The sequence below is a fragment of the Dryobates pubescens genome, chromosome 40 (genome assembly GCF_014839835.1).
Source record: "Dryobates pubescens isolate bDryPub1 chromosome 40, bDryPub1.pri, whole genome shotgun sequence".
NCBI classification, from domain to species: Eukaryota; Metazoa; Chordata; class Aves; order Piciformes; family Picidae; genus Dryobates; species Dryobates pubescens.
The window spans coordinates 2,098,400-2,126,084 of record NC_071651.1 but is presented as its reverse complement, the minus strand read 5'-3'; the positions used below and the strand labels follow the sequence as shown (position 1 = coordinate 2,126,084).

General features: G+C 69.7%; 2 protein-coding genes across 2 annotated transcripts; one reads left to right on the top strand and one right to left on the bottom strand.

Annotated features, from left to right (window-relative positions):
* Positions 1 to 539: 539 nt before the first annotated feature.
* Positions 540 to 22,908, bottom strand: POU6F1 (POU class 6 homeobox 1). Its single transcript, XM_054177480.1, has 12 exons — positions 22,872 to 22,908; positions 9,782 to 9,863; positions 8,437 to 8,638; positions 6,419 to 6,531; positions 5,593 to 5,818; positions 4,632 to 4,717; positions 4,476 to 4,595; positions 4,000 to 4,128; positions 3,638 to 3,853; positions 2,199 to 2,331; positions 1,506 to 1,680; positions 540 to 905 (listed from the first exon to the last, which is right to left on the bottom strand). Exons 2-12 carry the CDS (start codon positions 9,833 to 9,835, stop codon positions 560 to 562), a joined length of 1,800 nt encoding a protein of 599 aa, XP_054033455.1. The 5' UTR covers positions 9,836 to 9,863; positions 22,872 to 22,908; the 3' UTR covers positions 540 to 559.
* Positions 22,909 to 23,319: 411 nt separating this feature from the next.
* On the top strand, positions 23,320 to 24,774 carry LOC128899110 (proline-rich protein 2-like). Its single transcript, XM_054177351.1, has one exon. The coding sequence runs from the start codon at positions 23,320 to 23,322 to the stop codon at positions 24,772 to 24,774; it is 1,455 nt and encodes a 484-aa protein (XP_054033326.1).
* Positions 24,775 to 27,685: the final 2,911 nt, after the last annotated feature.

The window sequence follows — 27,685 nt, the reverse complement described above, 5'->3', positions numbered from 1 at the left end:
TCCCCTGCCCCCCCCGCCCCCCGCACTGCCTGGCCGCCGGGCTCGGGGGGGGCAGTGGGGTGGACGCGGTGCCCCCCGTACGGGGCTTGCCCCCCTCCCTCTATCCCCCCTCAGGACAGCGAGGAGCCTGGTGAGACCCCCGACGGCCCTTCACGGTGAGGTTGCCGCGAGGACCCTCCCCCCCCGGGTGCTGGTGGGCAGAGGGTGGGGGGCTGCTGCAAGCGGAGTCCTCCCAGGTGAGGCGAAAACCTGCTTCAGAAACCCAGGAAACGGCCCCAAAATGAGAATCACTGCTGGGGGGGGGGCGGAGGGGGCAGGCGAGGGGGGGGGGGGGGGGGTGGGGCTGCAGGTGTGTGGCACTCCACGAACACGCTTTGGGGGTGGGGGGGAGAGGGGGTCACGGCGATGTGGCAGGGAGGGGAGGACACACCTAGGGGCACGGGGGAGACCCTCAGCACCCAGCGTGGGGGCTGGGGGTGGAGGAGGGGGGGGAACAAAGTGCTGCTGGCAGGAGGAGGTGGGGGGCAGGGCGGGGAGGGGTCTCGGGGGGGCGGGGGTCTCAGGGGATCTGGAACACGTTGAGCTTGCTGGTGTTCTTCAGCGTCTGGCGGCGGTTGCAGAACCAGACGCGGACCACCTCGCGGTCGTAGTTGAGCTCCTTGGCGATCTCGGTGATCTCCTGCCCCGTGGGCAGAGAGTTCTTCTCGAAGTAGGCGTTGAGGGCCTCGACGGCCTGCGGCGTGAAGGACGTGCGGCGCTTCCGCTTCTTGGACGGCTCCCCCCCGACGAACTCCAGCAGGTTCTGCTGCCCCTCCTGGTTGCGCAGCTCCGCTTCGCTCAGCCACTTCTCCAGCACCGGCTTCAGCTTCTGGGCGCTCTTGGGGGTGATGTCCAGCTTCTCGAACCTAGCGCCACGGACCCTCAGCCGCCGCGGGGGCAGGGGGCATGGGGCTGGGGGGGGGAGCAGGGGGGGAAAGGGCTGGCGGCGAGGAGAGGGGAAAGGGTTGGGGGGGGGGGAAGGGGATGGGGGGAGCAGGGGGATAGGGAATGGGGGGAGCAGGGGGGTACGGGGAGCAGGGTGGGACGGGGCTGGGGGGAGCAGGCGGGGATGGGGCTGGGGGCTCTGCTGCCTTTGGTCGGGAGCAGGGCTGTGCTGAGCAGCCCCACGGGCAGCCCCCTCCACCGTCTCTCCTTTCCTTCTCCTCTTTTCCTCCCTTTCTCTACCTTCCTGCCAGCTCTTCTCCCTTCCCTCCATCCTCCTCCCATTCTCCTCCCTTCCCCTAACTTTTCTCCCATTCCCTTCCTCTCCCATCTCTCTTCTCCATTTCCCTCCTTCCTGTTCTCCTTTTCCCTGTTTTCCCTTTTCTCCAATTTTCCTTCCTCTCTCCATTTCTTCTCTCCTTTCCATTTTCCTTCTTTCCAGTTCCCTCGCCTCTCCCCTGCCCTCCCCTCTCCCCTCCTCTCCCCTGCCCTCCCCTCTCCCCTCCCCTGCCCTCCCCCCTCACCTGCAGATGGCAGACTGGCTGTACGCCGGTCCCTCGGTGGCGGTCAGGGCCTGCCCCACCTGGGTCTGGGTGAGGCCGAGGGAGAGCCTCCGGATCTTGAAGTTCTTGGCGAACTCTCGGATCTCCTCCAGGTTGATTCCATCCTCCTCCGAGCCGCTGCCGGCGCTGGGAGGCTCTGCTGGGGCAGGACACAGCGCGGGGGCTGCGCTCCAACCGCCGCGGAGCCGCCGCCCCCGGAGCCGCCCCCGCCCCCGGAGCCGCCCCCGGAGCCGCCCCCGTCCCCGGAGCCACCGCCCCCGGAGCCACCGCCCCCGGAGCCACCCCGGTCCCCGGAGCCACCTGGGCCCTGCCACTGTCAGCAGCTCTGGGACAGCTGTGGAGTGCCAGTGGTCATCCCCAGGGTGCCAGTGGCCCTCCTTGGGTGCCAGTGGTCAGCCCTAGGGTACCTCTGAAGCCATCCCTGGGTGCCAGTGGTCATCTGCAGGGTGCCAGTGGTCAGCCCCACGGGTGGGCACTATCCCAGTCCCTGGCATCCCAGTCCCTGGCACCCCCCCAGCGACCCCTGCGGCGTCTTCTCCCCCCGCCCCTGGCATCCCAGTGCCCCTCCCTCTTCCCCAGGGCATCTCAGCCCCTGGTGCCCTCCTTGCCAGGGCAGCTGCTGCCCAGCCCTGCCCCAGCGCCCCTGGCACTCACTGGAGACCAGCTGGCTGACGGTGGGGGTCTCGGAGCAGGTGATGGGCACAGGCGCGGGGCCCTTGGCCGGGGCAGGGCTTGGCACCACGCCAGCCGGCGGTGCCAGGGCCGGGGCGGGCTGGATGGGCTGCACCTGGCACGAGGCAGAGCAGGGTCAGCGCCCCTGGGCCCCTCCCTGCCAGGCTGCTCCCTGCCCCCCGGCCGCAGCCCCGCGGGAGCCCCCGGGCCGGGCGCGGAGCTGTGCCAGCTCTGTACCAGGGCTGTGGGGCCCTGGCAGCTAGGCCTGGGGGGGTGGGCAACGGCTCTGCTCGTGCCCAAGGTGCCACGGTGCCATCCCAGCTGGCAGGGAGCAGATGTCCCTAGGGGAAGCACCACGGAGAGGGAGGGGAGGTGAAGATGCCCAAGGTGGTGCCACAGCTAAGGTGGGCACAACCCAGAGGGGCTCTCAGGTGGTGCCAAAGCCATGTGGGCACCTCCCAGAAGTGTTCAGGTGGTGCCACAGCAACATGGGCACCTCCCAGAGATGCTCTCAGGTGGTGCCAGGGCAATGTGGGCACCTCCCAGAGATGCTCTCAGGTGGTGCCAGGGCAATGTGGGCACCAACCAAAGATGCTTAGCTGCTGCCAAAGCCATGTGGGCACCTCCCAGAGGTATTCAGGTGGTGCCACAGCAACGTGGGCACCTCCTAGAGATGCTCTCAGGTGGTGCCAAAGCCATGTGGGCACCTCCCAGAAGTGTTCAGGTGGTGCCACAGCAACATGGGCACCTCCCAGAGATGCTCTCAGGTGGTGCCAGGGCAATGTGGGCACCAACCAAAGATGCTTAGCTGCTGCCAAAGCCATGTGGGCACCTCCCAGAGGTATTCAGGTGGTGCCACAGCAACGTGGGCACCTCCCAGAGATGCTCTCAGGTGGTGCTAGGGCAATGTGGGCACCTCCCAGAGATGCTCTCAGGTGGTGCCAAAGCTATGTGGGCACCTCCCAGAGATGCTCTCAGGTGGTGCTAGGGCAATGTGGGCACCTCCCAGAGATGCTCTCAGGTGGTGCCAAAGCTATGTGGGCACCTCCCAGAGATGCTCTCAGGTGGTGCTAGGGCAATGTGGGCACCTCCCAGAGATGCTCTCAGGTGGTGCCAAAGCTATGTGGGCACCTCCCAGAGGTATTCAGGTGGTGCCACAGCAACGTGGGCACCTTCCACAGCCACGTGGGCACCAACCAAAGATGCTTAGCTGCTGCCAAAACCATGTGAGCACCTCCCAGAGATGCTCTCAGGTGGTGCCAGGGCAATGTGGGCCCCTCCCAAAGATGCTCTCAGCTGCTGCCAAGGCAACGTGGGCACCTCCCAGAGCGCCGTGGCTGGGTCCCAAGTATGCCCAGGTGCACCCAGAGCCCTGTGGGCAGGGCTGGTGCCAGCCCCCCTTGGTGCCCACCACTGCTCACCTCGTTCTTGGGGGGGGGCTCAGGGGTGCCAGCCTTCTTGATGGCAGCTGCCTGGATGGCACTGCCAGCCAGGGTGGCGATGACCTGGCCCTGGGCATTGAGCAGCAGCTGCGGGGTCACCGTCTGCACCTGCAGGCTCTGGGCTGGCAGCGCGGGGGCAGGGCTGGCAGCTGCCAGCCCCGGGGGGTTCACCACCCAGGGCAGGGTCCCGATCACCTGTGCCAGGGAGGAGAACCAGGGCTGCAGGGCTGCAGACAGCCTGCCCCGGGGCTGGGGGAGGGAGGGGGCACAGGCTGCCAGGTGCCACCACTCTGGGGCAGGGGGCAAGAGCAGGGACACCCCCCCGGCCCCCGCAGCGGTACCTGGCCCTGGGCATTGGTCAGGATCTGGCCCGTGATGCCCTGCACGCTGGAGAGGGTGTTGGCAATCACCGGGGTGGCTGCCAGGGAGCCCAGCAGCTGGGCCTGGCCCCCCAGGGAGGCTGCACTGATCTGCAGAGAACCGAGAGCCAGGGGTCAGGGCACGGCTGGCACCTCGGGGCCACCACACCCCCCCGGAACCCTCCCCCCCAAGCGCTGCCAGCCAGCCCCTGCCCGCAGCATCCTGGGCACGGGGGCCCTTGGCATCCTTCGGTCCATCCTGGGCTGCTCCTCCTTTGCCAGGGGTGGGGAAACTGAGGCTGGGGTCTTGCAGGCTCCCCCGGGAGGCGCTGGCTGGAGCTGCAGAGCTTCATCCCCAGGGCTCCTCACAGCTCCCACGGCCCACGCAGGGCACCAGAGGAGGGGGAGCCGGTGCCAAACTCGCCCGGCTCCGCGCCGGGGGCTGCCAGGCTCCTTACTATGCCAGGGTTAAAGGCAAATCCAGCCGGCTGGACGCTGATCTGCGGCGCTGTCTCCAGCGGCTTGGCCACGGGCGGCGTGGGCGCGGCGGCGGCAGGAGGCTGCGGCAGGAGCGGGGGCTGGCTGCAGCCGGGGCCGGGATAGACGCCGGGGGCCTGGCCGGGCGGCCGGGGCTGCGCCGCCGGCAGCGGCTGGGCAGGAGGCTGCACCGGCGCCGGGATGGCTGCGTTCAGCACAGCGGCTGCGGAGCGGAGAGAGGGAGGCGGCGTCAGCCGGGGGGCACCGCGCAGGGCCCTGTGCCCTGTGCCCAGCGCCAGCCCTGCCCCGGGGGCACCCAACCCCTGCCAGCTGCTGGCGGCACGGCCAGAGCCAAAGCCCTCTGCTACAGCGGGGCTCATCCTGCCCTGCCGGGGTGCTGAGCCTGGCCCAGGGGCACCCCCAGGCTCCTGTCCCCTCTCCCCCTGCCCACGAATCGCTCCCGGGACAGAGGCTGTGCCCCAGGGGGGCCTGGGGGAGGTCACCTCCCCTCCCCCTGCCCTGGGGGGGGCACAGATCCCTCTGCTCTCACACCCCACGCAAAGGGGCACCAGGAGGCCCAGGGCCCCACAGCTGAACTGGACCTCACACCCCAGCCCTGCTCACTGCCTTCCTCCCTGGCACCATCCTCACCCTGCCCTCCCCTTTCTCTCCTGGCTCCTCGCTGTCCCTGGGGAGCTGCCCGCAGGTCCCCAGGGGCTGGCAGTGCCAGGCTGGAGGGGCAAGGGCTTGGAGCTGGCAGATGGGAGACTGAGACTGGAGAGGGGGGAGAAACTCCTTCCCAGTGAGGCTGGGGAGAGCCTGGCACAGGCTGCTGGCAGGAGGCTGCGGCGGCCCCGGCGGGAGGCTGCGGCGGCCCCGGCGGGAGGCTGCGGCGGCCCCGGCGGGAGGCTGCGGCGGCCCCGGCGGGAGGCTGCGGCGGCCCCGGCGAGCTGGGTGCGCAGCCTGGGCTGGATCCTGCCCCCGCCGCAGGGGCTCGGAGCCGGCCGAGCTTCCGACCGGGGAGCGCCGCAGGAGCTAAGCTAACGGAGGAGGCTCGGGCGAGGAGGCTGCGGGGGGCGGGCGCGGGGGGGAGGTTACCTTGCAGATTGGCTAAAGGCGGTTTGAAAACTCCCCCTGAAGGAGAAGCTGTCGTCAGTCCGGGGAGGGCAGCGACGGTCGCTGCAGGGAATGTCCACACAGCCAGCCCCTGCTGACCTGCCACTTGACCTGCAATACTGATGGGGATAAGAAGAGGTTGAGTAACTGTCCCTGCCGGAACCATTACTCCTGTCACAACTGTTGCTAAGTTTTCCTGAGTCAAGACCTGCAAAAGCAAACAAGATTTAAAGGAGGACGCAAGTCAAGGGCCCGCAGCACAGAGTCGCCGCAGCGAAGGGCTTCCCCCACCCCCCGTCCCCGCCCCCCGGCGCAGCGGCTGGCTTCCAGCTCCCTGCGCCCCCCCTTCTCCGTGGGGAGATAGATGCTGGGGGTCCCCCACCCATCCTACCCCTCCAAACCCCGCCCCGTTCCACTAAACCCCGCCCCGCCCTCCAAACCCCACCCTACCTCTCTGAACCCCGCCCCGCCCCTCTATACCCCGCCCCGCCCCTCCAGACCCTATCCTACCTCTCTAAACCCCGCCCCTCCCAACCCCGCCCCCCCACCCCAACCCGCCCCTCCCAACCCCACCCGGCGCCACGCCCTGTGGGGAGGGGGCCAAGCGGCGGCCGCCCGCCGCGGGTCGGGGCGCAGCTCCTGCTCCCCGCGCCGCCGGCAGGCAGCTCCGCAGGGGGGGGCTCGGCCGTAGCGGCAAGCAGATGCCACCCCCCTACCCCCACCCCGGGGGGGGTCCCCCAACCTCGTCCCCGCCGGCCCCTTCCCCCTTCTCCCTCCCGTGCCTCTGCAGGGGTCGGGGGGTAGTTACCTGGGGGGCGGCTTGCACGGCCAGCGAGGCCACCGGCGGCGGCTGGCTGCCAGCCTGGCTGAAGCTGCCCGCGCAGGGCACGGCGCTGGGGGGCGGCACCGCCTTGGCTTTGCCTGGGGGGGAGGGCAGAGGAGATGTGTTGGAGAGGCTGCCAGGCGAGGACGGCGAGGGGAGGGGGGCACCCAAGTGACAGGGGCCCGGGGAATGGGCACCCAAGTGACAGGGGCCCGGGGAATGGGCACCCTCCCATGAGCCCCCCCGCCCCGGGGCGAGCTGCAGGCTGGCACAGCAGCCGTCCCGGGGCATCCTCTGCCCAGGTCAGGGGGGAGTGGAGCAGAGGAGCTGCTGAGAACTTCCCCTGGGATGCTCTGGGGAGGAGGCAAAGGAGGGAGAGGGGAGTTCAGGTGAGCCCGGGGAGGGAAGCAGGGGGGCGAAGGGGGTGGGGAGTGGTCTGCTGGGCCGCAGTTGCCTCTCCCAGGCTGGCGGGGGGCGGGGGGCAGGAGCTGGTTTCCCTCTGCCGGCTCCCAAGGTAGCAGCAACCGGAGCGGAGTCAGCCCCGGAACCGCTGCCCAGGGACCTGGAGAGGGAAGGGAGACCCCAGGCAGCGCCTGCCCAAGGCAGGGGGGGGTGTCCCCATGGGCTGAGCTCCACTCAGCGCCTTCCGACCACCCTCCGACCACCCTCCCAGGCCACAGCCCCTGGCTCCTTCCTCCTCGGGAGCGTCTGAGGGAGAGGAACCCTGCCCCCTGCCCCCTGCCCCCTGCAGTGCAAAACCCACTTTGCCCTCCCCTGTTTCTGCATCGCCCCCAGCCCCTTTTCCTGCCCCTTCAACCCAACCCATCCCCGCCTGGGGCAGCGGCCAGGGGCACTGCTGGGCTCTGCTTCCCTGCCCCCAAGTCCCTGCAGGGCTTCAGAACAGCTTCTTTGAACGCCCCCCCCGCCCCCAAATCCACTCCCAGGGCCCAGGGGAGCCCCCGGCACTCCCCTGGCGCCCCCTGCCCCGGGTCTGCCGCCTTCAGCTCAGTCTCTCTGAGCTGTTCCTGTCCCCCCCCGCCCCAGCTGGCAGCAGCAGGGCACAGAGGGACACTCTCCCACCCCGCCCCCCCCAGCCAGCAGACTGCAGCCCTGTGCCCCTTATTTTTGGGGTAAAACCACAGGGATTTGGCTGTGCTCAGAGGTGAGAGCTGGGAGGAAAAGCCTCTTCCCAAGGGAGCACCGGAGTGGGGGAGGGGAAGGCGGGGGGGCTCGGGATGGACACCCACCCCCCCGGGGAGCAGGGTAAGGCCTCCCCGGAGGCTCACTGGCAGCGCGGGGGGGGAAGGAGGCAGCTGCAGAGGGCTCAGCCTAGAGCCAGAGGGAGCTCAGAGGGAGCTGCCAGCACCCCGCGGCACAGCGGGGCTGCCCCCCCGCGGCACACCGGGGCTGCCCCACAGCGGGGCTGCCCCCCCCGCGGCACACCGGGGCTGTCACCCCCGCGGCACACCGGGGCTGCCCCCCCCCGCGGCACACCGGGGCTGTACCCCCCCCGCGGCACACCGGGGCTGCCCCCCCCCCGCGGCACACCGGGGCTGCCCCCCCCGCGGCACACCGGGGCTGTACCCCCCGCGGCACGGCGGGGCTGCCCCCCCGCGGCACACCGGGGCTGCCCCCCCCCGCGGCACACCGGGGCTGCCCTCCCCCCGCGGCACGGCGGGGCTGCCCCCCCCGCGGCACGGCGGGGCTGCCCCCCCGCGGCACACCGGGGCTGTACCCCCCGCGGCACACCGGGGCTGCCCCACACCGGGGCTGCCCCCCCCCGCGGCACACCGGGGCTGCCCCCCCCCGCGGCACACCGGGGCTGCCCCCCCCCGCGGCACACCGGGGCTGCCCCCCCGGGGCAGGCTCTGCCTCTTCTTCTCTTCACCCAGCCCGGCCCAGGGGTGCCCTGGAGCGGGCTGCGGGGGTCCCTGTGCCCCCTGCCCCCGCCGTGGTGCTGGGCAGCCCGGGCAGCAGCCCCGGCCATGGAAGGTGTGTCTCACCGGCTGCCTGGCCGCTGCTGGAGCTCTGGCTGCTGCCGGGGACCTCCTCCTCCCCGCCCCGGGGGCCGCTCTCCCCCGGGGGGCTCCGGGCTGCCTCCCCGGGGGGCATCTCCGAGGCCTTCTGCTCCTCCTCAGCGGGCAAGGGGGTGTCCACTCCCACCTCCAGCACCCGGATGGTCTCATGGCTGGACATGACAATGACCTGCGGAGGGGTCCCCAGAGTTGCCCATCAGCCCCAGGGGGCAGCCCCCCCGCGCTGCCCGCCCCAGGCCACCCCCCCCGGCCCGGGGCAGAGTGGGGAAGCTGCTCCTGCCCCTGGGGATAGGGCTGGGGGTGACCCTCAGCCGCAGCAGAGCCCACCCCTGCCCTCCCCCTCCCCTCCCCTCCCCTCCCCTCCCCTCCCCTCCCCTCCCCTCCCCTCCCCTCGGGAGGTTTGCTTGGGGGCAGCCCCTGGGCACCGCACTGGGCTCGGAGCACCCCAGCGGCACAGGACCCCCCCCCCAGCACCCCAGCTCCACAGGAACCCCCCCCCAGCACCCCAGTGGCACAGGACCCCCCCCCCCAGCACCCCCGGAGCTGCAGACCCCTGGGGCTGGCCCTGAACCAAGACTCTGCTGCCCCCACAGCAGGGAAGAGAGAGAGCAGCAGGGCCAGGGAGCTGCCCCTCCCCCAGCGCCCCCCTGCTGCTGCCTGCTGCTGCCTGCCCCTCCCTGCCCCTCCTGCTTGCCTGCCCCTCCCTGCCCCTCCTGCCTCTTCCCCCTCCTGCCTGTGCCTCTTCCCTGCTCCTCCCTCCCTGCCTGCTCCTACCTGCCCCTCCTGCCTGCCCCACCCTGCTCCTCCCTGCTCACCCCCCCCCAGAAGAAGGCAGCCAGGCCCCAGCAGGGGGGCACAGCGGGGGTGGGGCACAGCGGGGGTGGGGCACAGCGGGGGTGGGGCACAGCGGGCTGGCAGGCCAGGCTGGCACAGCAGGGTGGCACAGGAGGCTGGGCACAGCAGGGATGGCACACCCCAGGCTGGCAGCCCAGGCTGGCACAGCAGGGTTGGAGCACAGCAGGGTTGGAGCACAGCAGGGTTGGAGCACAGCAGGGTGGCAGCCCAGGCTGGCACAGCAGGGTGGGCACAGCAAGGATAGGGCACCCCAGGCTGGCAGCACAGGCTGGCACAGCAGGGTTGGAGCACAGCAGGCTGGCAGGCCAGGGTGGCACAGCAGGGTGGCACAGCAGGGATGCAGCACAGCAGGGTGGGCACACCCCAGGCTGGCAGGCCAGGCTGGCACAGCAGGGTGGGCACAGCAGGGATGGGGCACCCCAGGCTGGCAGCACAGGCTGGCACAGCCATGCCATACCTGCTCGTTGACCATCAGGGAGCCCTCCTGGGGCTGCGCCGCTTCGGTGTCCATGGTGCCCCCGGCTCAGATCTTCCTCCTGCTGCAGCAGAGGGCACAGAAGAGGTTGGCACTGCCCCAGGGAGGGGCCCAGGGCTCACCCTCTGGCCCCAGCTTCAAGCCTGCCCCTGCCCAGCGCCCCCCAGCGCCCCCTGCCCTGCCCTCTGTGCTGTGCCCTGGGGCACCCAGGGCAGGGCACCCAGGGCAGGGCACCCAGGGGGGCACAGAAGGAGGCTCTGCAGCCTCTCCTCTCCGCAGGGAGCAGCCCCAGAGCTGTGCCAGGCCCCTGCAGCTCCCTTGGGCTCTCTGCCCCCTGAGCCCTGCAGCTGGGCACAGCCCTGGGCACTGCCCTGCAGGGGAGGTCCAGAGCTGGGCACAGCAGAACCTCCCCAGAGCTGCTGCCACCCTTCTCCTGGTGCCCCCCAGGATGCCCTTGGCCCTCTCAGCCACAAGGCCACTGCTGGCCTGTGGAGCCCTTGCTGCCCAGCAGCAGCCCAAGGTCCTTCTCTCTGGAACTGCTGCCCAGCAGTACAAACCCTGCCCTGCCCGGCCCTGCCCTGCCTCGCCCAGCCCTGCCCAGCCCAGCCCTGCCCCGCCCAACCCTGCCCAGCCCTGCCCAGCCCTGCCCTGCCCAGCCCTGCCCAGCCCTGCCCTGCCCAGCCCTGCCCAGCCCTGCCTCGCCCAGCCCTGCCCAGCCCTGCCCTGCCTCGCCCAACCCTGCCCAGCCCTGCCCTGCCCAGCCCAGCCCTGCCCTGCTCAGCCCTGCCTCGCCCAGCCCAGCCCTGCCCTGCCCAGCCCAGCCCTGCCCAGCCCTGTTCAGCCCTGCCCTGCCTCGCCCAGCCCTGTTCAGCCCAGCCCAGCCCTGCCTCGCCCAGCCCTGCCCCACCCAGCCCTGCCCTTCCCAGCCCTGCCCTGATCAGCCCTGCCCAGCCCTGCCCTGCCCAGCCCTGCTCAGCCCTGCCCTGCCCAGCCCAGCCCTGCTCAGCCCAGCCCTGCCCTGCCCAGCCCAGCCCTGCTCAGCCCTGCCCTGCCCAGCCCAGCCTCGCCCAGCCCTGTTCAGCCCTGCTCAGCCCTGCCCTGCCCAGCCCAGCCCTGCTCAGCCCTGCCCTGCCCAGCCCAGCCTCGCCCAGCCCTGTTCAGCCCAGCCCAGCCCTGCCTCGCCCAGCCCTGCCCAGCCCTGCCCTGCTCAGCCCTGCCCTGCCCTGATCAGCCCTTCCCAGCCCTGCCCTGATCAGCCCTGCCCAGCCCAGCCCTGCCCTGCCCTGCTCAGCCCTGCCCCTCCCCGGGGCCAGAGCTCTGCCCTCTCCCTGCTGCCCCTCAGGAGCTTCTCCTTCCCCTGCCCAGGGCTCAGCTCCGGGGAGGCCACAGCTCAGGGGCTGAGCTCAGCTCTGGGACCCTCCCTGCAGGAAGGACATTGAGGGCTGGAGCCTGCCCAGGGCAGAGGGGAAGGGGAAGGGGAAGGGGAAGGGGAAGGGGAAGGGGAAGGGGAAGGGGAAGGGGAAGGGGAAGGGGAAGGGGAAGGGGAAGGGGAAGGGGAAGGGGAAGGGGAAGGGGAAGGGGAAGGGGAAGGGGAAGGGGAAGGGGAAGGGGAAGGGGAAGTTCTGAGGAGCAGCTGAGGGAGCTGGGGGGGCTGAGGCTGGAGGAGAGGAGGCTGAGGGGAGACCTCCTGGCTCCCTGCAAGTGCCTGAGAGGAGCCTGGAGCCGGGGGGGGGTTGGGCTCTGGGGCCAGGGGCCAGGAGAGGAGGAGAAGGCCTCAGGCTGCCCCGGGGCAGGTCCAGGCTGGCCCTGAGGAACAGTTTCTGCCCCGCAGGGTGGTCAGGGTCTGGCCCAGGCTGCCCTGGGGGTGCTCCAGCAGCCGTGGCCCCGGTGCTGAGGGCCACGGTTTGGTGCTGAGCCGCAGGGCTGGGCTCGGGGCGCTTGGGCCGGGTGGTCCTGGGGGTCTCTTCCAGCGGGCTGTGGCTTTGCCAGCGGCCGGGGAGCTCCCCGGGAGCCGCCGGGAGGCTGAGCGCTGCCCTCAGCACCCTCAGCAGCGACTGACTGCGGGCGGCGCGGCCGGGGAGGAGCCTGCGGCTCGCAGGCAGCGGCCGGCAAGAAACCTCCCGAGATCCCCGCAGCCAGCGCGGGCAAACGGCGGCGGGCACCGGAGCCAGGTGCCAGGGTGCCAGGGGTGCCAGGGAGCCAGGGTGTCAGGGAGCCAGGGGTGCCAGGGAGCCAGGGCTGCTAGGGAGCCAGGGTGTCAGGGAGCCAGGGTGCCAGGGGTGCCAGGGAGCCAGGGGTGCCAGGGAGCCAGGGTGTCAGGGAGCCAGGGTGCCAGGGGTGCCAGGGCTGCTAGGGAGCCAGGGCGTCAGGGAGCCAGGGGTGCCAGGGAGCCAGGGCTGCCAGGGCTGCTAGGGAGCCAGGGTGTCAGGGAGCCAGGGTGCCAGGGGTGCCAGGGCTGCTAGGGAGCCAGGGCGTCAGGGAGCCAGGGCTGCCAGGGTGCCAGGGCTGCCAAGGGGTGCCAGGGCTGCCAGCAAGGGGCAGCAGAGCCAAGCCGCAGGGCTCAGGGAGCAAGGGAAGGAGAACGCTGGGGGACAGCTGGCTGCAGGGAGGGCTGAGGATGACCTCCACACCTCCCAGGGTGAGCTCTGAGCACACATCCTGCTGGATGCCAGGAGGGGCTGGAAGGGAGCTCCGGAGAGCATCCAGGCCAAGCCCCCTGCCAGGGCAGGGCACCCAGGAGCACATCCAGGGGGGGTTGGAAGCTTCAGGCTCTGAGCTGCCTCTGAGCTGCAGCTGCCTCTGAGCTGCCTCTGAGCTGCAGCTCCCTCTGTGCTGCCTGAGCTGCAGCTCCCTCTGAGCTGCCTCTGAGCTGCCTGAGCTGCAGCTCCCTCTGTGCTGCCTCAGAGCAGCCCCTGAACTGCAGCTCCCTCTCAGCTGCATCTCCCTCTGTGCTGCATCTGAGCTGCAGCTGCCTCTGAGCTGCATCTCCCTCTGAGCTGCATCTCCCTCTGAGCTGCCTCTGAGCAGCCCCTGAACTGCAGCTCCCTCTCAGCTGCATCTCCCTCTGTGCTGCATCTGAGCTGCAGCTGCCTCTGAGCTTCCTGAGCTGCAGCTCCCTCTGTGCTGCATCTCCCTCTGAGCTGCCTCTATGCTGCAGCTGCCTCTGAGCTGCCCCTGAGCTGCAGCTGCCTCTGAGCTGCCCCTGAGCTGCAGCTGCCTCTGAGCTGCCTCTGCGCTGCAGCTGCCTCTGAGCTGCCTGAGTTGCAGCTCCCTCTGTGCTGCCTCTGAGCAGCCCCTGAACTGCAGCTGCCTTTGAGCTGCAGCTCCCTCTGTGCTGCCTCTGAGCTGCCTGAGCTGCAGCTGCCTCTGTGCTGCCTCTGAGCAGCCCCTGAACTGCCTGTGAGCTGTGCCTGCCTCTGAGCTGCAGCTCCCTCTGTGCTGCCTCAGAGCAGCCCCTGAACTGCAGCTTCCTCTGAGCTGCCTCTGCCTCTGAGCTCCCTCTGAGCTGCAGCTGCCTCTGAGCTGCCTGAGCTGCAGCTGCCTCTGTGCTGCCTCTGAGCTGCAGCTGCCTCTGTGCTGCCTCTGAGCTGCAGCTGCCTCTGAGCAGCCCCTGAACTGCAGCTGCCTTTGAGCTGCAGCTCCCTCTGTGCTGCCTCGGAGCTGCAGCTGCCTCTGAGCTGCCCCTGAGCTGCCTCTCTGCTGCCTCTGAGCAGCCCGAGCTGCACCTGCCTCTGAGCTGCCTCTGAGCTGCCTGAGTTGCAGCTCCCTCTGTGCTGCCTCTGAGCAGCCTCTGAACTGCAGCTGTCTCGGAGCTGCCTCTGAGCTGCAGCTGCCTCTGTGCTGCCTCTGAACTGCAGCTGCCTCAGAGCAGCCCCTGAGCTGCCTGTGAGCTGTGCCTGCCTCTGAGCTGCAGCTCCCTCTGTGCTGCCTCTGAGCTGCCTCTGTGCTGCCTCTGAGCTGCAGCTCCCTCTGTGCTGCCCCTGAGCTGCCTCTCTGCTGCCTCTGAGCAGCCCAAGCTGCAGCTGCCTCTGAACTGCAGCTGCCTCGGAGCTGCCTCTGAGCTGCAGCTGCCTCAGAGCTGCTTCTGAGCAGCCCCTGAACTGCAGCTGCCTTTGACCTGCAGCTCCCTCTGAGCTGCATCTCCCTCTGTGCTGCCTCTGAGCTGCCTCTGAGCTGTCTCTGAGCTGCAGTTGCCTCTGAGCTGCCTGAGTTGCAGCTCCCTCTGTGCTGCCTCAGAGCAGCCCCTGAACTGCAGCTGCCTTTGAGCTGCAGCTGCCTCTGTGCTGCCTCTGAGCAGCCCCTGAGCTGCCTGTGAGCTGTGCCTGCCTCTGAGCTGCATCTCCCTCTGTGCTGCCTCTGAGCTGCAGCTCCCTCTGTGCTGCCCCTGAGCTGCCTCTCTGCTGCCTCTGAGCAGCCCGAGCTGCAGCTGCCTCTGAGCTGCAGCTGCCTCGGAGCTGCCTGAGTTGCAGCTCCCTCTGTGCTGCCTCTGAGCAGCCTCTGAACTGCAGCTGCCTCGGAGCTGCCTCTGAGCTGCAGCTGCCTCAGAGCTGCTTCTGAGCAGCCCCTGAACTGCAGCTGCCTTTGACCTGCAGCTCCCTCTGAGCTGCATCTCCCTCTGTGCTGCCTCTGAGCTGCAGCTGCCTCAGAGCTGCTTCTGAGCAGCCCCTGAACTGCAGCTGCCTTTGACCTGCAGCTCCCTCTGAGCTGCATCTCCCTCTGTGCTGCCTCTGAGCTGTCTCTGAGCTGCAGTTGCCTCTGAGCTGCCTGAGTTGCAGCTCCCTCTGTGCTGCCTCAGAGCAGCCCCTGAACTGCAGCTGCCTTTGAGCTGCAGCTGCCTCTGAGCTGCAGCTGCCTCTGTGCTGCCTCTGAGCAGCCCCTGAGCTGCCTGTGAGCTGTGCCTGCCTCTGAGCTGCATCTCGCTCTGTGCTGCCTCTGAGCTGCATCTCGCTCTGGGCTGCCTCTGAGCTGCAGCTCCCTCTGGGCTGCCTCTCTGCTGCCTGCTTCACACTTCTGGCTTAGTTTTTCTCCCCTCTCCTCAGCAATTCCTGGCCCAAACGAAGCCTGCAGATGGTGCTGGTGAAGTGCAGGCAGGCAGGAGGCAGCCCCGGGGCAGCAGCAGATGGTGGGAAGGAAGGGGGGGGGGGGGAATGCCCCCAAATGATAATCATTAATAATAATTAATTAATACTAAGAGAAAGAACTAAAAGGGGAAGAGTGAAGAGACATAAAACCGAGGGAGTGAAGAGAGAGAAACTGGGGAGGGGGGGAAGGGAAAAAGGAGGGAGAGGGAGCAGGAGCAGGGTGACTGCAGCTGCTCCCCGTGCCGGTAATTGCTGTGTTAATTAGCAGCGCTGATGAGTCAGAGCTGAGCCTCTCCCAGCCCCCCGTGGGTGGAAATCGAAGTTTGAGCAAAGTTGCCCCAGGTGAAGGCTGCTCAGAGCTTCCCCTCAGAGCCCAGCCCTGCACCATGGCTGCAGCTCCTGCAGGGCTCCCTCAGCCTGCTGCCCCCAGCGCCCCCCCGCCACGAGGGGGCACCCAGGGTGCCAGGCTGAGGGGCTCTGGGGGGGCACCATCGATGCCAGCTTCAGGCAGAGGAGCCCTGAGAGCCAAGGCACCAGAGCAGGGCAGCCAGGAACACAGCCAGGGGGGCTGGAAAGGACCTCTGGGGAGGGTCCAGGCCAAGCCCCCTGCCAGGGCAGGGCACCCAGGGCAGGGCACCCAGGAGCACATCCAGGGGGGGTTGGAAGCCTCCAGAGGAGCCTCCACAGCCTCTCTGGGCAGCCTGCTCCAGGCTCTGGCAGCCTCACAGGGACAAAGTTTCCCCTCCTGCTCCCCTGCCCCCTCCTCTGCTGCAGCTGGCACCCAGTGCCCCCTGTGCTGCCCTTGGGCATCCCTGAGCAGAGCCTGGCTCCAGCCCTGCACATCTTGATGCCCAGCACTGAGGGCAGCCCTCAGGCTGCTCTGCTGGGCTGCATACTCAGAGCTGGGTTGGCACCTTGGCACCCCCCTGGGGCACAGAGGCTCCTGGCAGTTCCCACCAAAGCCATCACAGCCTGGAAGGGACCTCTGGAGGGCATCCAGCCCAAAGCCCTGGCAGGGCAGGGCAGGGCAGGGCAGCCAGGAACACAGCCAGGGGGGGTTGGAAGCTCTCCAGGGAAGGAGGCTCCACACAGAGCCTCCCTGGGCAGCCTGCCCCAGGCCTCCAGCAGCCTCACCCCAAACTACTTTCTCCTCCTGCTCTGCTGCAGCCTCCTGGGCTGCACTCTGTGCCCCTGGGTACCACTGAGCAGAGCCTGGCCCCTTCCTGACCCCCACCCTGCAGGTATCTATGAACATCAGCAAGATGCCTCTGGGGCTGCTCAGCCCCAGGGCTCAGCCTTTGCTGCTCACAGAGCTGCTCCAGGTCCCCCCAGCATCCTCCCAGCCTCCCCTGGACTGTCCCCAGCCCTTCCCTGGCCCTCTGCAGCTGGGGAGCCCAGGGCTGGGCACAATGCTCCAGCAGGGCAGAGCAGAGGGGCAGCAGAACCTGCCCTGCCCTGCTGCCCACACTCCTCCTGATGCCCCCCAGGATGCCACTGTCCCTCTGGGCCCCTTGGCTGTCCATGGGCAGCTCCCTGCCCCCCACAGAGCTGCTTCCCAGCAGGTTCCCCCTGCCCTGCTCTGTTCCTCCCCAGGGGCAGGGCTGGAGGCTGCCCCTTGCCCATGCCCAAGGGCTGGGCCATGCTCCCACTGCCTGGAGCTGCTCCAGTGCCAGCAGGGCCCCAGGCAGTTGTGGGCTCTCTCCTCTCACTCTTTGCCCACCAAGACCCTCTGGAATGCCAGGCTGGGAATGCTGCTGCCAGCAGGAGCTGCTCTCCAAAGCCTGTCTGCAGCTGGCCCAGTGGTGGAGACCTGGGCTCCAGCCTCCCTCTGTCCCAGCCTCCCTCTGTGTCCCAGCCTCCCTCTTCTCTCCCTCCTGCTCCTTACCCCTGCAGGGCTTCCCTGCACTCACTGCCAGGGGGGCAGCTGCTGCAGACTGCTGCTGCTGCCCCCAGGCCTCAAACTCTTCCATCTCTGCCCAAGGGACAGGACCCAGGCTGCCTGGGGAGCACCAGGGAACTGTGGAGGAGCTTCCCCTTCCCCTTCCCCTTCCCCTTCCCCTTCCCCTTCCCCTTCCCCTTCCCCCCCTCCTGCCCCCTGCCTGGCCCTGCAGGGCTCCAGGAGCTGCCCAAAGCCATCAGCAGTGCTCAGACACAACTGAGCCACCCCCAGCCCCCTGCAGCCCCCAGCCTGAGCCTCCAGAGCCCCAAACCCACCTCTGTGCCCAGCAGGGAGGCTTGGGGCAGTCACCCCTCAGGGACTCCTCGGAGCCATGGAGCTGCTGAGCTTGGAGGAGCCCTTGGAGCTCCCCCAGGGCAGCACTCACCCAGAGCTCACAGCACCACCACTGCTGCTCAGCCACCAGCCCTGACCCACAGCACCACAGCCAGGGGGGCTTGGAACCCCCCCAGGGATGGGGACTCCACCACCACCTGCCTGGGCCAGGCCTGGGCACCCTTGCAGGGCAGCAATGGTTCCTCAGGGCCAGCCTGGACCTGCCCTGGCACAGCTTGATGGAGTTTTGTCCCTGTGCCATTCGGTGGTGTGGCACAGCTGGCTCTGGTGGCTGCAGCCAGGGCTCTGGGGCAAGGATCAACAGCAGAGGGTTGAGGTTGGGAGAGAAATGGAGTTGGTGGCAAGGGAAAGTCCCAATCAGATCCCCAGATGCCTCCTGCAAGTCCAAGGAGCTGCATTGCTGCCCCAGGAGGGGACCTGCAGCATCCTCCCCACTGCCATCAGCTGCAGGGCTTCTGGCAGCCCTGGCAGCTCAGGGCTGGGGAGGTTTTGAGGCTTCTCTTTCCTGCCAAGTGGAGCTGAGAGACCTGGGAGACAACCTGCAGCTCACTGCCTCCCATCACAGAGCCATGGAGCCCCCCGGGCTGGGGGAGCCCTTGCAGCTGCCCCAGGGCAGCACTCACCAGAGCTCACAGCACCACCACTGCTGCTCAGCCACCAGCCCTGACCCACAGCACCGCAGCCAGGGGGGCTTGGAACCCCCCCAGGGATGGGGACTCCACCACCACCTGCCTGGGCCAGGCCTGGGCACCCTTGCAGGGCAGCAATGGTTCCTCAGGGCCAGCCTGGACCTGCCCTGGCACCGCTTGAGGCCATCTCCTGTCCTGGCCCTTGCTGCATGGGAGCAGAGCCCAACCCCCCCTGGCTCCAGCCTCCTGGCAGGGAGTTGCAGAGCACTGAGGGCTCCCTCAGCCTCCCCTCCTGCAGCCCCCAGCCCCCAGCTCAGATGCCCCTCACAAGGCCTCTGCCCCAGGCCCTCCCCCATGGTGGTTGCCCTTCAGCCTCTGCAGAGCCCCAGAGGAGGGAACTGCCCAGGCCGGGTGCGCCCCCAGACCCCTGCAGGGCAGCAAAGCCACACAGACGCCAGTGCTGCCCCATAGCTGCCCCACTGCTGCCCCATAGCTGCCCCACGGCTGCCCCATAGCTGCCCCACTGCTGCCCCATAGCTGCCCCACAGCTGCGCCAGTGCTGCCCCACAGCTGCGCCAGTGCTGCCCCATAGCTGCCCCACAGCTGCGCCAGTGCTGCCCCACAGCTGCCCCACGGCTGCCCCATAGCTGCCCCACGGCTGCGCCAGTGCTGCCCCATAGCTGCCCCACTGCTGCCCCATAGCTGCCCCACAGCTGCGCCAGTGCTGCCCCATAGCTGCCCCACAGCTGCCCCACTGCTGCCCCACTGCTGCCCCACTGCTGCCCCATAGCTGCCCCACGGCTGCGCCAGTGCTGCCCCACAGCTGCCCCACGGCTGCCCCATAGCTGCCCCACAGCTGCGCCAGTGCTGCCCCATAGCTGCCCCACGGCTGCCCCACGGCTGCCCCACGGCTGCGCCAGTGCTGCCCCATAGCTGCGCCAGTGCTGCCCCATAGCTGCGCCAGTGCTGCCCCACGGCTGCCCCATAGCTGCCCCACGGCTGCGCCAGTGCTGCCCCACAGCTGCCCCAGTGCTGCCCCATAGCTGCCCCACGGCTGCCCCATAGCTGCCCCACGGCTGCCCCAGTGCTGCCCCACGGCTGCCCCACGGCTGCGCCAGTGCTGCCCCATAGCTGCCCCACTGCTGCCTCATTGCTGCCCCACGGCTGCCCCATGGCTGCCCCACGGCTGCCTCATTGATGCCTCATTGATGCCCCACTGCTGCCCCATGACTGCCTCAGTCCTGCCCCATTCCTGCCCCATTGCTGCCCCAAGGCTGCCCCAAGGCTGCCTCAGTCCTGCCCCATGGCTGCCCCACGGCTGCCCCACGGCTGCCTCATTGCTGCCCTACAGCTGCCTCATTGCTGCCCCACTGCTGCCCCATTGATGCCTCAGCCCTGCCCCATGGCTGCCCCACTGCTGCCCCACAGCTGCCTCATTGCTGCCCCACAGCTGCCTCATTCCTGCCCCACAGCTGCCTCACTGCTGCCCCACGGCTACCCCATGGCTGCCCCACGGCTGCCCCATTGATGCCTCATTGCTGCCCCACGGCTGCCCCACTGCTGCTTCACGGCTGCCTCATTCCTGCCCCATTGCTGCCCCAAGGCTGCCTCATTCCTGCCCCACGGCTGGCCCACTACTGCCCCAGGGCTGGCCCATTCCTGCCTCACTGCTGCCCCACTGCTGCCTCATTCCTGCTCCATTGCTGCCTCATTCCTGCCCCACGGCTGCCCCATTCCTGCCCCACGGCTGCCCCATTGTTGCCTCAGTCCTGCCCCATTCCTGCCCCATTGCTGCCTCATTGCTGCCTCACTGCTGCCCCACGGCTGCCTCATTCCTGCCCCATTGCTGCCCCAGGGCTGCTCCAGGGCTGCCCCACTGCTGCTCCAGTGCTGCCCCATTGCTGCCCCATTTCCCCTTCCCTGCCCTTGCCCTGCACCCAACCCCAGCCTGGCACCGCCTGGCACAGCCTGTCCTGGGGGGCAGGGCAGCAGCCCTGGTGGCACTGCCGGCACTGCCAGCAGCCAGGGGAGAGCTTCCCACTGGGAAGCTTCTGGAGGCCACATGGCAGCTCCCCAGCGTTCCCCAGCCCCAGGGCTGAGTCAACCTCCTTGCCTGGAAGCCCCCAGGCAGGGCTGGGGCAGCAGGGCCCTGGAGAGGAGCCTGGGACAGCTCAGCTCCTGGCCCAGCTCCCCCAGGGGGGCTTGGCCAGGGCCACCTGGGGCCGAGGGGCTCCGTGGAGCCCACAGGGGTCCTGCTGGAGCAGGAACTGCTCAGGGGAAGGCCTGGGGGCAGCTGGGGCTGCTGAAGCACAGCAGGAGCTGCTCAGCCTGGGCTGAGGTGGAGGCTGCCTGGCACCCCCTGGCCCCAAGCCTGAGCCCAGAAGCCCTTCTATGGAGGCTGGAGGCTGGCTCCAGCCCCCCAGCCCCCAGCAGGGGCACCCCAGCTCCTCCTCCCCTCCATCAGAGCATCTCCTGCCAGGGCAAGGCAGGGGAAATGCCTGGGGGGGGAAGGGAGGGTCCCCAAAAAGCTGCTTGGAACCCCCCCCAGAGCCAGCTGAGCCTTTGGGAGCTTGAACTTTGCTCTCTGCCAAAGATCCTTCTGGCAGCATTGCCCTGCTGGCCACAGCCTGGGAAGGTGCAGGGAGACCAAGGGGCTGCAGCCCCCCTGCCAGCAGCAGCAGCAGCAGCAGCAGCAGCAGCAGCAGCAGCAGCAGCGGCTGCAGCAGCAGCAGCAGCAGCAGCAGCAGCAGCAGCAGCAGCAGCAGCAGCAGCAGCAGCAGCAGCAGCAGCAGCAGCAGCAGCAGCAGGAGGAGGAGGAGGCTCTGTGGCCTGGGCTGAGACTCCTCAGGTCAGGCTGAACACAGAAGAGTTGTCCCAAAGCCTGCACCAGGTAAAACCAGCTCCTGATGTTCACTGCACTGCTGGGGTCAGCAGCTGGAGAGGAGCCAGGGGGGGCCCAGGGGGGCAAGGAGGCCACCAGCAGCCTGGGCTGCAGCAGCAGTGCTGTGGGCAGCAGCAGCAGGGCAGGGATGCTGCCCCTGGGCTGGGCACTGGGGGGGCACAGCTGGCAGCCTGGGGGCAGCCTTGGGCTCCTCAGGGCCAGGAGGGCTGCAGCAGGGCCAGGGAAGGGCAAGGGAGCTGGGGAGGGGGCTGGGGGAGAGGGCTGGGGAGGAGCAGCTGAGGGAGCTGGGGGGGCTGAGGCTGGAGGAGAGGAGGCTGAGGGGAGACCTCCTGGCTCCCTGCCAGTGCCTGAGAGGAGCCTGGAGCCAGGGGGGGTTGGGCTCTGGGGCCAGGACAAGAGGAGATGGCCTCAGGCTGCCCCAGGGCAGGTTCAGGATTGCCTTCAGGAACAATTTCTGCCCCTTGAGGGTTGTCCAGGCCTGGCCCAGGCTGCCCAGGGAGGTGCTGGTGAGGTCCCCATTGCCTGCAGGGCTTCCAAAGCCCTGGAGCTGTGGTGCTGAGGGCCAGGGGCTGGGGGTGCCCTGGCAGTGCTGGGTCAAGGGCTGGACTGCAGGACCTTCAAAGGTCTCTTCCAAGCCAACCCAACTCATCCTGTGCCAGTTCTCAGCTCTGAGAGCTGTTCTGCTGTAGAGCTTCCCAGCATGGCCTCAGCTCCCAGCCCTGCCTAGCTCCCTGCCTGCAGGAGGGCTCTGGGGAGCCAGAGCCTGCTCCCAAACCTGCCCTGCTGCCTGTGCTGGGGGTCTGGGGGTCCCTCCTCTGTGCAGGGCCAGACCCTGCCCAGCTCATCCCACCAGGCAGCAGCTGGACCTGCTCAGGGCCCCTGCCCAGGGACCTCTTCCTTTCTCCACAGCATTTTCACTTCCCCCTGCTGCACACAGCCAGGGGAGGGGAGGGGAGGGGAGGGGAGGGCAGAGGATGAAGTTCACCTCCCAAGGTCACCTCTGAGGAGCTCAGCAAAGCCAGGAGCAGGTTTGGGAGCTCCTCTGCCAGCTCCCCCCTCCCAAAGCATCAATCCCTCCCTGCCCTCAGTCCCAGCACTGGAAGCCACCTCCGAGGCTCCAGGGGCGTCTCAGAGGGACAGCAGGGTGGGGACGGGGGGCGGGGCACAGGACCCCCCTGCTCCCCCCCCCCCCCAACACCGAACCCCCCCCGGACACCAACCGGTGCCCCCCCCCCCCGCCCTGCGCTGTCGGATCGCTGCCAGCTGAGGCTCTGCAGCACGCAGGGACCGCGGCCGTGCCCCCCCCCCCCCGCCCCCCCGAGGGGCTCAGGGTGCCGTGGGAGCCTCCACGGGGAGCACGACCCCCCCCAAATCCCTGCAGCACCCCAAGCTCGGCCCCGCACTGCGCCCCCACCCGAAACGCAGCAGTTGCCCTCCCGGACCTGGTCTCCAAGCGCCCCCCCCCCCTTCCCGGGGGGTCTGCTCGCCCCCCCCCCCCAGTTTGGGGGCACCCAAACTCCTGCCTGGCACCCGCACCCCTAGGGCCGGGCACCTCCCTCAGCTCCCGCTGCCAGCCCCCCCCCGGCAGGACCCCCCCCGGTCCCCGCAGCGCCGCTCCTCGGCCGCCCCTCCTCTCCTGCCCCTAAAACTCAACCCCCCCCAGCCCCAATTTTCTCCTCTCCCCCCTGCGCCCCCCCCAGCTCTGCCCTTTCCCTGCCCCGGGGGGGGTCGTCTCGTTCCCCCTTTTTCCTGGACACCCCCAGCTGCGGGGGGGTGCCCCCCCCCCTCGAGCACCCCCTAAACCCCTACCCCCCAATTCCAGCGCCCCCTCCCCCCCAGTCTCCCCTCTCAGCATCTCTCTGCCCAGTTCTGCCCAATTCGCCCCCCCCGGACGCCCCCCCCCAGCGTCTCCCCCTCGAACCCCTTCTGCCCCTCCGAACCCTGCCTCCCCCTCCCCGAAAAAGCCCTTCCGCGCCCCCCCTCCCGGCTCTCCGCTCTTCCCCCCCCTCCTCGCCGCTTTCTTTCCCCCCCCTCCCCCCACCCCCTCCTCCCCTCCCCCTCCCTCGCTCTTTATCATAAATATATAAATTATGCTAATTACGCCATTGCATATTCACCGCCACCGGCCCCGCCGCCGCCCCCCGCCCCGCTCCGGCCCCGCACTCACCGCGGCCCCGGGGGCTTGGAGGGGGGGCCCGGAGCGGGGGTGCTCCGCGCTGCCCCGGCGCCGCTCGGCCGCCGCTCCCCGCACCGCTCCCCGCGCCGCTCCGCACCGCTCCCCGCGCCGCTCCCCGCACCGCTCCGCGCCGCTCCCCGCACCGCTCCGCGCCGCTCCGAGCCCGCCCGGTGCCGGCAGCGATTAAAAATTCATCTCACAGCGGCGGCGGCACAAAGGGGGAGGGGAGCGGGGCCGGGGGGAGGCGGCGAGCGGCGCCGGGACCCCCCGAGCGGCCAGCCCGGCGGGGAGCGAGGCGGGGGGCGCGGGGTGGGGGGCGGGCGGCCGGCGCTGGGGGCTCTTTGCCTAGGGAGGGCAAAGTGGGGGGTGGGCTGCGGCCGCAGGGCTCCGGGAGGGGCTTCGCCGCCTGCTCCGGGGGGGATTTTTTAGCTGCTGCGTCATGAACATAATTTATGCGCCAGGGCCTCTGCCGCATCCGCGGGGCCGCAGCGACACCCAGCGCCGCCAGGGGGCGCCCCGGGAGCCGGCCCGAAGGACACCGGGAGCCCGCGGAGAGACTCGGGACCGGGGACCCCCGGAGCACAGAGACCCCCAGAGCCCAGAGACTCGGGACCGGGGACCCCCGGAGCCCAGAGACCCCCAGAGCCCAGAGAGAGACTCGGGACCGGGGACCCCCGGAGCACAGAGACCCCCAGAGCCCAGAGACTCGGGACCGGGGACCCCCGGAGCACAGAGACCCCCAGAGCCCAGAGACTCGGGACCGGGGACCCCCGGAACCCAGAGACCCCCAGAGCCCAGAGACTCGGGACCGGGGACCCCCGGAACCCAGAGACCCCCAGAGCCCAGAGAGAGACTCGGGACCGGGGACCCCCGGAGCCCAGAGACCCCCAGAGCCCAGAGAGAGACTCGGGACCGGCGACCCCCAGAGCACAGAGACCCCCAGAGACTCGGGACCGGGGACCCCCGGAGCCCAGAGACCCCCAGAGCCCAGAGAGAGACTCGGGACCGGGGACCCCCGGAGCCCAGAGACCCCCAGAGCCCAGAGAGAGACTCGGGACCGGGGACCCCCGGAGCCCAGAGATCCCCAGAGCCCAGAAACTCGGGACCGGGGACCCCCGGAGCCCAGAGACTCCCAGAGCCCAGAGACTCGGGACCGGGGACCCCCGGAGCCCAGAGACCCCCAGAGCCCAGAGACTCGGGACCGGGGACCCCCGGAGCCCAGAGACTCGGGACCGGGGACCCCCGGAGCACAGAGACCCCCAGAGCCCAGAGACTCGGGACCGGGGACCCCCGGAGCCCAGAGACCCCCAGAGCCCAGAGAGAGACTCGGGACCGGCGACCCCCGGAGCACAGAGACCCCCAGAGACTCGGGACCGGGGACCCCCGGAGCCCAGAGACCCCCAGAGCCCAGAGAGAGACTCGGGACCGGGGACCCCCGGAGCCCAGAGACCCCCAGAGCCCAGAGACTCGGGACTGGGGACCCCCGGAGCCCAGAGACCCCCAGAGTCCAGAGACTCGGGACCGGGGACCCCCGGAGCACAGAGACCCCCAGAGCCCAGAGACTCGGGACCGGGGACCCCCGGAGCACAGAGACCCCCAGAGCCCAGAGACTCGGGACCGGGGACCCCCGGAGCACAGAGACCCCCAGAGCCCAGAGAGAGACTCGGGACCGGGGACCCCCGGAGCTCAGAGACCCCCAGAGCCCAGTGAGAGACTCGGGACCGGGGACCCCCGGAGCATAGAGACCCCCAGAGCCCAGAGACTCGGGACCGGGGACCCCCGGAGCCCAGAGACCCCCAGAGCCCAGAGAGAGACTCCGGACCGGGGACCCCCGGAGCACAGAGACCCCCAGAGCCCAGAGACTCGGGACCGGGGACCCCCGGAGCCCAGATGACCCCAGAGCCCAGAGGACCTCCGGGACCGGGACCCCCGGGTAACCCCAAGAGCCCCCCGCAGAGCCCAGGAGAGAGTACTCGGGACGGGGGGACCCCCGGAGCCCCAGAGACCCCCAGAGCCCAGAGTGAGACTCGGGACCGGGGACACCCCGGAAGCCCAGAGACCCCCCAGAGCCCAGAGAGAGGACTCGGGACCCGGGGACCCCCGGGATCTCAGAAGACCCCCTAGAGCCCAGTGAGGAGACTCGGGACCGGGGACCCCCCGGAGCCTCAGAGACCCCCAGAGCCCAGTGAGAGTCTCGGGACCGGGGACCCCCGGAACCCAGAGACCCCCAGAGCCCAGAGAGAGACTCGGGACGGGGGACCCCCGGAGCCCAGAGACCCCCAGAGCCCAGAGTGAGACTCGGGACCGGGGACCCCCGGAGCCCAGAGACCCCCAGAGCCCAGAGAGAGACTCGGGACCGGGGACCCCCGGAGCTCAGAGACCCCTAGAGCCCAGTGAGAGACTCGGGACCGGGGACCCCCGGAGCTCAGAGACCCCCAGAGCCCAGTGAGAGTCTCGGGACCGGGGACCCCCGGAGCTCAGAGACCCCTAGAGCAGAGAGACCACCAGAACAGAGAGCCTGAGGACCCTGCTGGAGGGGAGAGAGGCCCCTGGAGCCAAGGGAGAGCCTGAGGACCAGAGACCCCCGGAGCCAAAAGATAGCCTCAGGACCAGGGGCCCCCAGAGCACTGGAGCAGAGCCTGAGGGCCAGGGACCCCCAGAGCCAGAGAACCTTCCCGGAGGGGGGAGAGACCCCCAGAGGGGAGAGTGAACCTCAGGAGGACCAGGGACCCCCTCCCAGAAGGGAGAGAGACCCCCAGAGCAGAGAGACCACCGGAGCAGAGAGGCTCAGGACCAGCGACCCCCAGAGCCAGAGCCACCCTCCCAGAGGGGGGAGACCACCGGAGCCAAGAAAGAGCAAGGACCGAGGACCCCCGGAGCCAGAGACACCCTCCACTGCCCCCTCCCCCCTTCCCCAGAAGGGAGACCCCTGGAGAGCCAGAGACCCTCCCCTGGAAAGGAAAGAGACCCCCGGAGCCAAGGACACCCTGATCAGAGCCCCCCCTGGAGCCAGAGACCCCTCCAGAGCCAGAGACCCCCTAAGCAGAGACCCCTCCAGAGCAGAGAGTGCCCCTGGGAACCAGAGCCCCCCCTGGCCATGAGACCTCTGCCCCAGCCAAGGACCCTCTGGGCTGCAGACTCTCCCCAGCCAGGGACCACCCCCCCCCCCCCCCCAGAGCCAGAGACGCCCCCAGACCACAGAGAGCACAAATACCTCTCCCAGACCCCAGACCCCCCCCCCCCCCCCCCGCCTTGATACCTGACCCAGAGCCCCCTGCAGCCCCAAGCCCCCAGACCACAGCATCCACAGACCCTGGAGCCAAAGCCCCCTCCAGCCCTGACCCCCAGCGTCAGAGCTCCAAGGCTTGTGGCTCCCCAGCACCAGATCCACCCCCCCCAAATCCCAGACCCCCCCCAGACACGCGCACCCCGAGCCTGCAGCTCCCCCTAGACTCACCCCAGGGCCCCCCCCCAACCCCCCCCCCCCCCGGCTGGAGGCACAGCCGGCTTGGAGCCCCCTGGAAGAGGAGCACAGCCCTGGAGACCTCCACAGTGCCCCCAACCCTGAGCCCCTCCCAAGCTGGGAGCCCCCTCCCCACCATGCCTCCCCCCTCCCCCATCCACCCCCCCCCCCCAACCTGGAGCTTCCCCAGGAGTGCAGAGTCCTCAACTCCCCACCCCGGGCACCCAAGGGACAGGAGCCTGGAACCCAATTCTCTGCCCACCCCCCCCCAACCCCAGCCAGAGCCCCCCAGGACCCCCCCCCCAACACCAACTCTCTGACCCCCCCCCCCCCAGCCAGAGCCCCCCAGGACACCCCCCTCCCCCCCAACTCTCTGCCCGCCCCCCCCTCAGCCAGAGCCCCCCAGGATCCCCCCCCCCAACTCACACCAACTCTCTGTCCCCCCCCTCCCCTCAGCCAGAGCCCCCCCGGACCCCCCCCAACTCATATCCCCCCCATTCCCCAACGTGCCCAGTCTGAGACCCCCCCGTCAAACCTCGACCCCCAAAGTGCCAGCACCCTCCAAACCCCACAGCCTCCCCCCCCACCTCCCCCCAGCCCCCTCCCCCCATCCCAGCCTCCCTCAAGCTGCATCCCAGAGCAGCTCTGATCCTCCCCAAGCCCCCAGCCCCCCACTTCTATTTTCAGCACCCCGCCTCCCCCCCCCCCAGCTTTGGGGTCCCCCTTGCAGCTGTGCCCCCACTTTGGTGCCTGGGGAAGCCTCTGGTTCTGCAGCCCCCCCCCAAGTCCTCCTGAGCCCAGCTCTGGGTGGGCTCAGCACCTCCCTGCTTCACTCAGAGCCCCCCCAGCCCCCAGCCCCACTCCCCCATCCCCTCCCTTTCAACTCAGGGCCTCCCCAGATCCCCAACTCCACCAAGCAGGAGCCCCCCCAGCTCTAATTAATAATCACCACCAATTAACCATCACATTAATGAGAGACACACCCCCCCCCCCCCCCCCAGGGCAGCACGGGGGGAGCTCATTTCTTCCCCTTCCCAGCCCCCCCCCCCCTTCCCTCCAGGCAGCCTCTGGGGCTTGAACCTTTGTTGGGAATAATCAACCCCAAAATGCTTCCAGAGGCTGCAGGGGGGGCAGGCCCTGGGGAGGGGGGCAGGCCCGGGGGGGGGGGGGGCAGGCCCTGGGGAGGGGGGCAGGCCCAGGGGGGGGGGGGGCAGGCCCTGGGGAGGGGGGGGGCAGGCCCTGGGGGGGGGGGGGGCAGGCCCTGGGGGGGGGCAGGGAGGAGTCATTCAGGGCGGGGGGGGCTCCATCTCCACAGCCCCCCAGCAGAAGGTGCAGGAGGGGG

Excerpts from the sequence above, each read along its gene's own strand:
- POU6F1 (XM_054177480.1), bottom strand. The coding sequence starts at position 9,835 with ATGGACACCGAAGCGGCGCAGCCCCAGGAGGGCTCCCTGATGGTCAAC. Across the intron at positions 5,819-6,418 it reads CCGTGCAAGCCGCCCCCCAG|GTCTTGACTCAGGAAAACTT; the intron begins GTAACTACCCCC and ends TTGCTTTTGCAG. Across the intron at positions 3,854-3,999 it reads TGACCAATGCCCAGGGCCAG|GTGATCGGGACCCTGCCCTG; the intron begins GTACCGCTGCGG and ends TCCCTGGCACAG.
- LOC128899110 (XM_054177351.1), top strand. The coding sequence starts at position 23,320 with ATGAACATAATTTATGCGCCAGGGCCTCTGCCGCATCCGCGGGGCCGC.